Source organism: Siniperca chuatsi, linkage group LG17, assembly GCF_020085105.1.
Source record: "Siniperca chuatsi isolate FFG_IHB_CAS linkage group LG17, ASM2008510v1, whole genome shotgun sequence".
Lineage (NCBI taxonomy): Eukaryota > Metazoa > Chordata > Actinopteri > Centrarchiformes > Sinipercidae > Siniperca > Siniperca chuatsi.
In genome coordinates, this window is record NC_058058.1 from 6,153,185 (window position 1) to 6,165,957 (window position 12,773).

General features: G+C 40.9%; 1 protein-coding gene across 28 annotated transcripts in view; it reads right to left on the reverse strand.

Moving 5' to 3' along the window:
- Positions 1 to 12,773, reverse strand: part of macf1a (microtubule actin crosslinking factor 1a) — a 240,425-nt gene that overhangs the window by 53,268 nt on the left and 174,384 nt on the right. For all 28 annotated transcript variants that reach the window (XM_044171868.1, XM_044171882.1, XM_044171878.1 and 25 more), the window contains 3 exons: positions 12,491 to 12,697; positions 10,572 to 10,889; positions 10,242 to 10,424 (listed from right to left, as the gene is read on the reverse strand). In XM_044171868.1, coding sequence (XP_044027803.1) covers positions 10,242 to 10,424; positions 10,572 to 10,889; positions 12,491 to 12,697 — 708 coding nt within the window. The remainder of the gene's footprint in view (positions 1 to 10,241; positions 10,425 to 10,571; positions 10,890 to 12,490; positions 12,698 to 12,773) is intronic.

Here is a 12,773-nt window from a genome sequence, read left to right on the forward strand (position 1 = left end):
ACACATAATACTGTTGTGGTTTTGAGTAAGTTAAAGGCTCACACTGCCATTGTCTGTGTCTAGAGGCTTGAAACCACTTAGTGCAGCTAAGTGACAAACACAAACACAGGTGGAGGACATAAAGTATGTATTATTGACTTTTCTGGGTTGTTTATTTGCTCATGGGGGAACACCTGTCGACAGGAAAATATACTTTTCACTGTCTTTCTCCTTTCATTTCTCTCTCCCTCCCAAACCAGACTAAATCCATAATCCATCTCTTCATAATGGCGTCATTTACTTCCTCCATGTCTTGTTTTTCTATCTCTCTGCACCCGTCTCAATCTCCGGCCCCCTCTGTGGTGACCTGTCTGCAGGAAAAATGTAGTTGCCATTTTGCTTTCTCTCTGTGCTTTTACTCTCCTAACCCACCCTCCTTCTTTCCAACTCTCAGAGGTAGTTTTATATTAACTAGCAGAGCATTTCACCTGCCTGCGTTTGTGTGTGTGTGTGTGTGTGTGTGTGTGTGTGTGTGTGTGAAAGCATTTATTGTTCTCAACCTTCCTCAGGCAGAGAGACAGACACAAAGAGACCTGGACCCAGCACACACACACACACACACAAAGTCACACAAAGACACTGATGTGCATGTGCGCGCGCACACACCTCTAAGCAAATAAGGCATGCATCTCCACCATCATGCTCAAACAACTTCAATAAACACGGCTGTCAATCATCTGCACACACCACTGCTGGTCATAATGGTAGTTTCAGACTTTGCAGATGCCCTGGCTGATTTGCTGAGTGTATGCGCAAGTGGGCAACTACTTGTGTGCTTTTCAATTTAATGGTAAGTTAGTCTGCCTGTGCACACACATTCTTTTAGGCAAATAAAAACTTCACACTTTCCCCAGCCTGGCTTTCAGTGTGTGAGGTGGTGTGTTTTCATTCAGCTGGCAGCCAGCAGTCTATGTTACAGATGGAGTTTAATGTCCATGTGCGATTAATGCAGGAAGGACTTTCCACATTATAAACACTTTGGAGGTCAATTCTCTGCGGTGGTTTACACCATTTGGGGAGTTTTAGTATGGTAAAAATAGGCTTATCCTCTCTTCTTTCTCTCAGTGAGCTCCTCTTTCTCTCTCTCCCACACACACACACACCAAACAACACCTGTGAGGCTGCCTGCTGAGAGGTCAATGCTGGAGGTCATCTCTCTTTTTGCTCACACACACACAGCCTCCTCTTCTGTTTCTTTGAGCCTCCTCCACCTCCCACACATCCACACACCCACCTGGTTCTCTTTCTCACAGGGATCTTACACCGCCTCTACCGTGCAATGCAGCAAAAGTCAGTGTTTCTGTACTCAGGAATGGCACTTATTTATTTCCTATATGTCGGTGTAAATCAGCAGGTAGATTAACCACGACATATGCAATCATCACAAGCTATTAAAAAAAACCCCACCACAGTAAACTTTGAGGTCAACTACATCTTGAAAAAAAAACATGAATTACATGTATGTAATTATTTGTATTATTTGTATGTATTATTTGTCCCATAACAGCCTCTGTTTATGGTCTTTTATCAGATGTTTACTACTTGCTATGATGTACATTAATAATATCACTTGTGTGGTTTTCAAGCTAAAGGGATAAGGTAAAGTCATTTTTTCTTAACTTCTGAACTGTTCTCAGCAATGTCACTGATATGTTATTTAAGATTAGAGTCCGTGTATCTTTTATCACATTTATACTACTCTCTGAGATGTATGGAAATATCAGTAATGTAATACAAATTTAATTTCTATGTTTTTTGAAACTACTACATATATAAAAAGTATGTGTTAAGAAAGAGAATGATGGTTTTCCCTTTCCGCTATTCTGAAATATGACCAACAACATCATTATGTTTAAGGTAAAACTATTTATTTATTTTGCTCAGTATTCTAAGAGTGTCTTTTTGGACATATCTTATTAATATTTGTCCCAACTCATCTCAGGAGAGTATATTGGATTGCATTTAACTGAAAGAAGGAAAGAGGAAAAAGACAGAGTGAGAAGGCTAGGTCGAGCCGCGGCATGCCTTTCTAATTCACAACAGCTGAAACAATACAGGACCTGAGAGTGGAAAGGCTAAGACATTGCACAAACACACCATCCCAGACATATTTAGATCATAGAATCCCGAGTCATAACAATCACTCACTCAGAGGTGATAGATGTGTGTGTGTGACGAATCAGGTTATACGATTAGAGAAATTATGTTAGCGTGATCCAATCAGCCCCTTACAGAGACAAAATGAACACACGCAGACAGAAATAAGAGTCACGCACTTGCAACACACAATCACACACACACTTATAGACAAACTGAGAGTCACACACAAACTAACAGACATGAATATGCAGACAGGAAGAGAACAGAAAGACAGAAAGGAGTCCAGGAAAATTCAGAGAGCCAGTAACTAGTGCTGTCGTCCAGATGACGTATGACTTGGATTAGCTGGGAAGTCATGGGAGGGTTACTGGGTTCTGACACACTGAACTCTTCTGACTGACTGCAACATTTGAGTGAGAATTGGGCTAGCCAACATGGCTGCTAACAGCTAAAAACAGGTTGTAACTAAAAACTAGCTAAAAACATGCGACTCTGGGTCCTGCTCAAACTCATAGTTATGTGCCAAATGGGCAGGGTGAAAACGTAACTTACTCCAACATGGTTTATTTTTCATCTGATCCTTTTATACTTTGTTTCATATGTTCAGTATGATAAATGGAGAACATATTTCTGCCAAGCAGAAGGCTGTATTTTTCACTCATAAAATCACAACAGTTGAACTACTAATGCGTTTTCAACAACATAAAGTAGTATCAGAGCTAAAAACACCTGTTTTTCAGTTAGACTCTTGTGCAGTAACCTTTCAAAAGCTGGACATGTAGTTTTACTATGGGATTTTAGATGTCACTAATGATTAATGATTTCCAGGCCTGAACAGAAATGTTGCTGAGGTCCACTGACTCATCCACATTAAATTTTAACACACGGTATCTTTTAATCAGGTCAGCAGTGGGTGAAAAAAAAAAATTTTTACAAGCAACATAGTTGCGTTTTGGACAGGCTCTTAAGTCAAAGTGTCTATTTTTGACTTACTAACTGATAATTACTAAAATTTAAATGTGTAAGCAGCTTTATAGGTGAAAATTAGGACACGTTCCAGCCTTACAGCACGGACCCAAAGACAACCAGTGAGCTGCTGGCCCAGTTTGGCTTGACTTCTACTCCTGTCATTAAATAGTTGCTGACACAGTTGGTGCGGAGAAGGACAGTGAGTCACGGGCTTACAGATTCTCCAAGGAGTAAAGACTACAGGATGATGAGGCGGAGAGGAGAGACTATAAAAGAGACTATAGGAGGATAAAATAATAGAAAGGAGGAGGTGAAAGGTGTGAGGGAGAAGGAGATGGAGGGGGTGAAGACAGGCTTGGCGTGCAGTCATGATTTAAGATATGGATTTTCACAAACACGTTTGCACAAAGACACACACATGCCTCCTGTTCTGCTGTCACCCAGACTAACCAGCCCTTCCCAGGAATGTCCATCTGCAGCTACGGGTTTAGAGCCCCGTAACGCCCCTCTGCTAAAACACCAGTGTGTGTGCGTGCGTGCGTGTGTTTGTGAGTGCGCGTGTACTCTCATCCCACCCAGAGACTATGTCAGCTGTTTAGGGATGGAGGGAGCCAGGGGCATGCAGCGGGATGTTGATGCCACACCCTAATGTGTGTGTGTGTGTATTCGTGTGTGAGGGTGGGGTGAGGAGACAGCTGAGATTCCAGATTGCACCCCGAAAAAGACTGGAATCAGAAGCATCCTCTGATGCAGAGTGCATGCACACACACACACCTCTCATCAGGCCCACAAGGCAACTCTAAATACAAACACAGATTCCACAGTAGCACATATGTGCAGACAGGATGGCCATGTATAAACATGTACATGATAAATAACAACACTGTGACCGGGAAACAGGCAGACAATCAGCAACTTTTTGATCCTGTTTCTCATACAAAACTTATAAATAACTCCCTTGTTCACTCATTCACTTCTCCCTATACAATAGACACTCAGTAAGTGACTATTAGTGAGCAGTAAATTGAGGTTTTGGACACTTATCAATGTGTCACAGGACAGTCATTTTCTCATCTACAAAATGGGACACACTGCATTGAGGGATTGTTAGCAGAAAGAAGTGGACACTACTTCATTCAACTGTGGGAATTCACACTCACATAAAATGGTATTTAGTAAATACAATACTCTTCATAGTAAACAGGGAGTGATTTTACGTTGTGTCTACAAAGGAGGCGTTTCAGTCGCTTTTTTTAGTCATCTATCTCATGCGCGTCTCAATACAACGGTCTACACTGGCTGCGTAATGGCTTGTGTTTTACTTCACACAACCCAAAACTTATTTTTACGCTTCGCATCTATTTTCCTTCCATTTTATACGTGTAATTACAGCGATTGTATATTGGGTTCTGAGCAAGTGACAACCTCCTGGGTTGAAAAGAGAAGCACCAAAAACTGCAGTTCCTCGAATGGCCACTTGAGGCTGGCTCCAAAAGCGAGTCAATCTCCATAGACCCCTATGTTAAAATGTCTAACTTTGCAGCAGTAATAAACATGTTTACAGCCTGGTACAAAAAAAACGGTTTTGGTCTCTTTGGCTAATTTCCCTGTTCTATTCATGACAACTGTACGGGAGGTGAATTTTTATTAAAACTCACCTGTTTAAATTATATTAAGGCTTAAAGTTATGCATAATTAAGGATGTGGTCGCTTTCAGTGACAAGTGGGTGCCGTCACAGGTGGCTGGTTTCAGCAACCAGACTTCATTCGATCTGCCTCAGCTCCACCCACGCTCCACGTCTCTGGATTTTTGGATTATCCGAGCAGGCAGTGTCAGGCACTGCCAAGATGGCGTCGGCGGGAGCCACCACACTGAGCTTCACACTGGCTCTTCAGAAACCTATGGGTGACGTTACAGAGCCTACGTCCATATTTTATACAGTCTGGGTTCTGAACGCTGCCAAAATGCAGATGACCTACATTCAGTAAGGTGTGTGAATGCATCCTGTGATACTGATGGAGGACTGAAGCCGCTGCTCTGCTAACGTGCTGCTTTCTCTGTATGTTTACATGTTGACCAATTGTTTTTTTTTAAAGACGGGTATCGTTTCAAATTAGTGCCAATACAATAGCCTACCTAACTTTTGGTACCAATACTAATAAAACAATACTTTTTTTACACAGAACTTGAAGAATTAAAAACATATTTTTCTACAAAACACTTTTAACGAGAGAAGTTCTCAAATGTTAGATGTTGTCGGAACACAAGCAGCAGTACAAGAACTTTGTTAAAATAAAATAGTCTGAAGTTCAACTCGGGCAAAATGTAATCAAAGCATTACATTCACAGAAGTAAACAAGACCAAGAGTCTGACCAGACATTTGATGCCACCTTCCAATTCTTGGTAATACTAAGTGTTGAGTATTTATACCCAAAAGGTTTATTAAGGTTGTATGTATTGTATTATGAACTTGTGCTAATCTTTTGAGAGGAATGCTAATAAAGAAGAAGCAGACTGCTCTTTCACTCTCTCTTATTGATCATCTGTGAGATCACTGTTGCGAAATTAAAAAAATAATGTGACAACATCACCTCCCACTCCCATGACCCCTTATCCCATGGCTGCCCTCCACCCATACACACACACACACACACACACACACACACACACACACACAACGTCCTGAGCCCCCTTGTCTTTCTAAGCATCGGCATGACATCATCCCTCTGGATTGGAAATGGGGTCTGGTGGGGGAGGGGAAGGAGAGGCTGAGGAGAGGGGTGGCTGGTCTGTTTTGGAGCCAGACAGACATGTTTAGGTTTGAAATGAGGCGAGCTGGATCGGTTACAGAGATAGAGAGGGAGCGAGAGAAGGTAGAGAGAGGTAGAAACAAAACCGGACAGGGGGTGGCTTCAAAGAGTGGACTAAAAAAATTTTCACATCTTTTTTTCCTTTATCCCTCTTTAGACTATTAGAGCAGGATAGCGACAATATATACTGTAGCTACAATACGGAGAGAAGATAAAAATGTAATAGAGTCAAAAAAGGGTCAGATAGAGGACAAAAGCAATATGTGGAAAAACCTGCTCACTGTATCCCCTCTATCTCATTATTTCCATATCTTTCTCTGTGTATCTATAAGCCTGCCTCGTGATCCTGCTCTCCATGATGATCTGCCATCTTTCTCTCTGTTTGACACTTATTTTCTGTCCTTTTTTCTATTCAACAATATCCCCCCCGCTATCCTCCCTTCGTTGCCCTCCTATAAATACCCCTCTGCCCCCAGATAGAGTGACAGACCATTTCTCCATGCTCTACATACCCCGCAGACAGTAGCTATTATACATTCTGCCCCTGCTATTACTTTTGCACCCAGTCTGCCACCAGTCTGTCTGCACCTCAGCTCACAGTTCACAGCTTTAATGGAGGAAAATCTTACTAAGTGCACGAATAACATGATTAACACCTACATTTCGGCTTATTTCATCCACGCTTAGTAATGCCTTGAATGGTTTAGTTCTTTTATTTGCAATTCTTAAATAGATTTTTTTAAAGATGCATGAAAACAAAAACAGGCAAAATTAACACAAACCACTGCACAAACAAGAAAATGTGCACACGAGAGAAAAATATTGTAAATAAAATAACACACACACAATGGAAGGCAAAAAATTACACTGGAAGATTAATTAATTTACAAAACAAAATCTGGCATGAAGATGAAATATAAATTATCCCTTCCTTCTTAGTTCTCTCTCTCTCTCTCTCTCTTAGTTCTCAATTCTCTTAATTACATAAATAATGTACAGCAGGTAAGTCTTTTTATCAACACTGGGTCTTTATTCAGCTATTTACTGTTTTTTGCAAGCCACCAATAGTATTCTCAGTAAATATTTCTCTCTCTTTATCCATTCAAGTTCCTCTAACTTGCTCAGGTACATTCATTTAAAACTGATTCCAAGATGCCATGGATTTTCGTCCAAAATGCTAATTTAAAATCTAATGCAGGAATCAAAAATAAAACATGCTGGGAAAGCTGGTTCTTAATGAGTTTGATATTAAAATGTTTCAATATGAAATGGGTTGAATCAGGATGGAAATACATATCAATTGTCTCTTTGAATCATGTCAGTGTGTTGACTGAAACATTTCTTTAAGCAGATTACTACCAGTCATTTGTAGTGGTAGTGCACCTGTAAAGCTGCTCTCTGCCATGATTCATTCAACTGTACACCCGACAAAATGCAGCTTCACACTCTTTGTCTGATCTGGCTCTCTTTTTCAAGTGTAGCCTATTTAGGTTTTCACAGCTCTCTCCCTGTCTCTCTCTCTGACTCTCTCTCTCCCTCCCCTCATCCTTCTTTCAACACCTCTTCATCTCCTCATTCATCTGTTTGTTCTATGCCACACATTCACTGGGCTTGCTCTCATTAAAAGACCGACGAGGGGAAAGAAGAGACAGACCGACAGACAGACAGAGAGCAAGAGAGACCCAGAAACAGGAGGAGGGAGTGAAGAAGAAACAAGCAGACACAGAGAGGTTAGTAGGGCAAGAGAGAAATGTAAGGGCAACGTAGATGTTTCACTACATATCCAAATAATCACATTAAGAAAAACAGAGAAAAAAGAAGAGAGAGTAGGAATGAAAAAGCAGGAACGAGGATGAAGAGAAACAGGAGAAAAATGTTCTTTGATCCACCCACACATCTTAACAACAGTGGAGCCGATAACTCTCTAGGGAACAAGCAGGAGTCCTACTAAATTTTTCAAATGCATGAAAATGATTAGTGCTCATATCACATGAATCATCAATCATTTTCAAAAAAACACCACCTTCTCTGAGCATTGCGGCAAATGCAGATGGGAGTGTGCTGGTTGTGCATGGGGATTCGTGCATACTTCTCCTGAGCTCTCACATACTTACATAGTTTTCTAAAGTGAACAGGATATTACATCATTGCAAGAAAATGTGCTCTTTAATGATAGTAGTCAGACTGAAAGGGCAGTCTGTATCCATAAAATGAGCAGTGGAGTAACGCAATAAAATACAATGGAAGTTCCTGAGGTCAGCTCCTATGCAATTCTAGAAAAGTAAAGTGGAATTTCTCTTTAAATGCAGAAACAAGCTACAGCCGTTTTGGTCTTAATGCTAAAATATCACAAGGAGGAAACAATATACTATAGTAAATGTATTCATGTGAAGCTTGTTTTCTAGCAAACTGTTTTTCTTCTTCATTCCTCGCTCAGAATACATCCAAGTATAAACATAATCACATTATGACCAAACGACTCAGTAAACATTGACTTTCTAGCATCGAAGACATTGATGTGTTTTTGTCCACTTGCTGTTGTAAAGAGAAGACAACTCTCGATCCAGTATTTATTAAGTGGCAGTTTACACTAGGGCTAACAATTACCAGTAGTCAATTAAAGTTAATCAGCAACAATTCTGAGAATCGTAATTTCTTAAGAGAAATGCCACAAATGTGAAGGATTTGCTGCTTTTCTGTGCTTCATTTCTTTGTAGATTGAAAATGTCTGGGTTGTGGACTGTTTGGAGAAAACAACCAATATGAAGAAGTAACACTGAGGTCTGGGAAATTATGATTGGCCTTTTTCCACAATTCTCTGCCATTTTATAACAAATGATTAATTAATAAAAATGTACTGACAGATTAATCGCTAACCAAAACAATTGTTAGTTGCAGTCTTAGCTTACACATTTATTTTTACATAATACATTTATTTTTATACATTTTGCTTCTTTTATATTCTTTAATATATTTTCTTTATTCTTGTTTATAATCTTTCTTCTATATCTTCTTGCTGATTATTAATGCAGCAATCTGCAAATTCCTATGCGGGATGAATAATATTTGGTCATATCTTGGTCTAATTCAAGTAATTTAATTGGTCAAAAAAGTCAAGTTGTGATGGCCTGTGATGGCTAGCAATCTCTTATTATCTCTTGTTTTATCTTTAATTATTAAGTACTTTCTGTGCACTGCAACCTGTACTGAATACAGTAAGTTCCAGTCTTACTGGGGACTGTGTCCTCAAACTCCATCTTGTACTTTACATTAATCGTCAAATGCGTGTGGTCAAAGCAATAACAACATCAACAACAACAGAGAGGCAGTACAGACATTTCCCATGTTTTTACAGTACCAAATGTTGTTAACCACAAGAGACCGGAAAAAAGAGAGACATGTGATTTGCTACGGTATCAAATTTAGACCAGCATCCATCACCACGATGACAAAGCTAACCAGTTCAAAACGCTAGAAGGGTGGTGCTTGATCATCAGAAAGTTAAAGGAGTATGATATGTGTGTATGAGAGAGAGTGAGAGAAAGTTTGAGATTGTGTGTTTGTGGGAAATGTTAAGAGAAACACTAAAAGAGCATCATAATTGTCCTAAAGAGAAAAAAAGCTGTGTGATTCAGCAGCGTGTCAGGAATTTCAAAGAGATGTGTGACACAACTAATCACCGTCTCTGACTCCTGACACACCACAGGACTCCCTCCCACACACACACGCACACACACACACGCACACACGCTTACCTCATGGTCTCTAGAGATATGAGCAAGGGGAAAAGATGGATACAGACCTCCTCAGAGGCTCTACAAATAGTGACACACACACAGAGCTGTGCCCTAAACCTAAGCTCATGTTACGCTGAAGATTTTCTGTTTATCTGTGCAAATTAGTTTCAGTGGCATGATGGGAAAGGAAGATACTGTGAACACAAACAACCTTTTCACCCTGAATTCAGTTAGATTCTCTCATGTTTTTACCAACACAATCAAGCGGATATTATAACTGCCTAAGCAAATGACAAACACACGTGTACTCATGCACACTACTCAAGTATGTACTGTAGTTCATGCTAAAGAAAACCCTAAACCAAACCAAATGGATTTATGAAGAAAGAGGAGATTAGGAATATAAGAAACTACTGCCAATCAGATTTCAATCAGATTCTCTGACCATCCTGAACACATACAGTGATATGTTTTCCTATGGGACTTCATTGACATACTGCCACTTCACATACACACTTCTGCACACTCCTATCCACACATCGCATCCATTTAAATAACCAGCAAGAAGAAGACGTCCATCCTACCTTGAACTCCTGCAGCTGCTGTTTGATCATCTCCACCTCTGTGCCGACCATGCCCTGTGCGTTCAGCCCCTCTTCGGCCCTTCCCAGCAGGCCTTGCAGCTCGGCCACCTGCCTGTAGAACTCCTGAACCCTGTCAGCAGCGTCCTCGATCTGGTCCAACCTGGCCTGGCCGCGCTCGCTCAGCTGGAGAATAGGGAACATAAATAAAGAATCGTGACTGGATGAAACCAATTTAACTTTCACATAAATAGAGTCAATAACTATACTAATCAGTGCCACCACCAAATTATGTGAACCACCATCATCATCATCATCTTCCTTCTCCCTCACCTTGCCGGCCTGGCGGCTCAGAGCCTCTGTCTCCCTCCTGAGAGCCAGGAGGTCAGGGGAGGAGCCTTCTCGCCGCAGCATGGTGGTGCACTCTGACCCATGACCCTCCAGCTCCGTCCTGAGGTTGGCCAGACGGGACAAGAAGCCCTTCAGGGCATCAGCCTGAGAGGCCAGGGAGTCTGCATCACGTCCAACGGGGCTGAAGGAGTCCAGTTCATCATCAAGGTCGGCAAGGCGTGAGAAGACATCACGCACATGAGACTGGACTTCGCCGACACCCTGCAGCCGGGACTCCAGGGAGGAGCAGCACTGCTCGATCTGATGGAGGAAAAAGACGAAGAGAGGTGGACAGAAGAAAAGGCCCAGAAGGTGTTAGGAGAAGCCCAGTCAAATTTGTATTTCATCATAAAGAGCATCACAATTCAAAAATACAAAAGTGAACATCTGTCTTCCAGCTGAAAGATTGTCTCTCTACTCACTTAGTATTCCTGGCATGGAATACTTTTTATTCAAGGTGTCACTCAATCAGAAAAAATAAGAAAAGGTTGTGAGGTGGAAGATGAAGATTTTATCAAATCTGAAATTATGATTGAGCAGGTCCAATTTTTAGGAGAGTGACTAGATTTGTTTGGAAACAAAGTGCAGTCACAATTTGTCACAAAATGGCGAAAAAAAAACTCAAGAAATTTACTATGAATAAAGGACAGGGTGTGATATTAAAAAGATTATCAAACTACAAATTAATCAGATAGAGGAGCCTGTGTGGTAATATTTTCCCTGTCAAAACTGAACAAACCACTGGAACAGAATAATGTGTAACCAAACCAGAAAATGATGCAACACAACAGCAAGTAAAAATAGATTTTGTCCGTGTTGGTGCAACAAAGAGACAGTACAAGTATTTTCTAGGAGTAGGCTTATCAGCATCATCCCCAGCAGCACAGTAACTCTTTTCTCAGCAACAATCAGATCAATATTTTAAAAAGAGAAATAAAACATCTCAGTCAATAACAGTGTAGTGCAATGGTTTTATATATAGTTAGAGTTCCTGTGACAGCTGTAACCTTAAATGGAATATTTGGACGCTGGATTGCAGAAAATAGAAGCAATACTGTGGGTGCTGAATTCTCAATGCTCTGGTTTACATTTCTAACTATGATAAAGTGTCAAATGTCCACAATGACCATATATGACTAATGTAACTCAAATAGCCAAACTCTTCAGACAGCTATAGTTGTTCTGCTCTCTCTCAGCTCACTGACACTTGTCTTCTAAGCACCCACACACACATACAATACACACACAGAAGCACACACACACTAGATCCGACACCCTCTCACACAGGGACCCTGGTATAAATAGTTCCCCTGGTTTTACAACTTCTTTTCACTCTGGATAGCATAAACTGTTGAGGTTACATTAATTCATTACTGTTATGACTCCTTTCATCGCCCTCCTCTCTTCATGTTCTGTTGTTTTTCCACAGCTACCTGCTGGGTGGACAACTCTGCCCTACTTCAATATAAGGGTCAAGTATATTTTGGACATTCACTAGCTTTCATTGGTGATCTCTGATTGGGTTTGGGTCGAAGAAGTCCCCCCCCCCCCAAAAAATCAAGAATGAAAGAAAGTTAAGTACAGTGTTGAGTGCTGACACTAAGCTACAAAGAACTACCACCACTTCCCCTGAATCAGTGCAGTGTACAGAGTGTCAGAAATTATACTGGACATCCAGTAACTCAAAACATGAACATGTGCCTTAACAAAAAGAATACTGTCAAGAGAGGAAATCTTACAATATGTTAGGACTTTTTGCAGATGTAATTGTTTGAGGCCAGGTTTGGAGCATTTCTAACAAAAAAATAAACAACACATTTCCACTTTCGGTCTCTTTTCCAGACTATGACCCTGCTCCTCACCTTGTCAGTAACGTCATCATAGTCTCTCTCTGTGTCTTTGGCCTGCTCCTGAAGCCTCTGTGCCCCCTCAGTGCTGCCTCCTGATGTCTGTGGTGAGTCCTGTACCAGCCCTTGGGCGAGGTCTCTGAGATAGACCACCTGAGGCTTCAGGGACCTTAGACTCTCCTGCTGACTTCTCAGCCGCTCCAGACTCTTAGCACTGCATGCCTGAATGGGAGAGAAGTAAACATGAATTGCTAAAGCCTAAATTATGTCTTTATAATAACCATGTAATTTTTACATC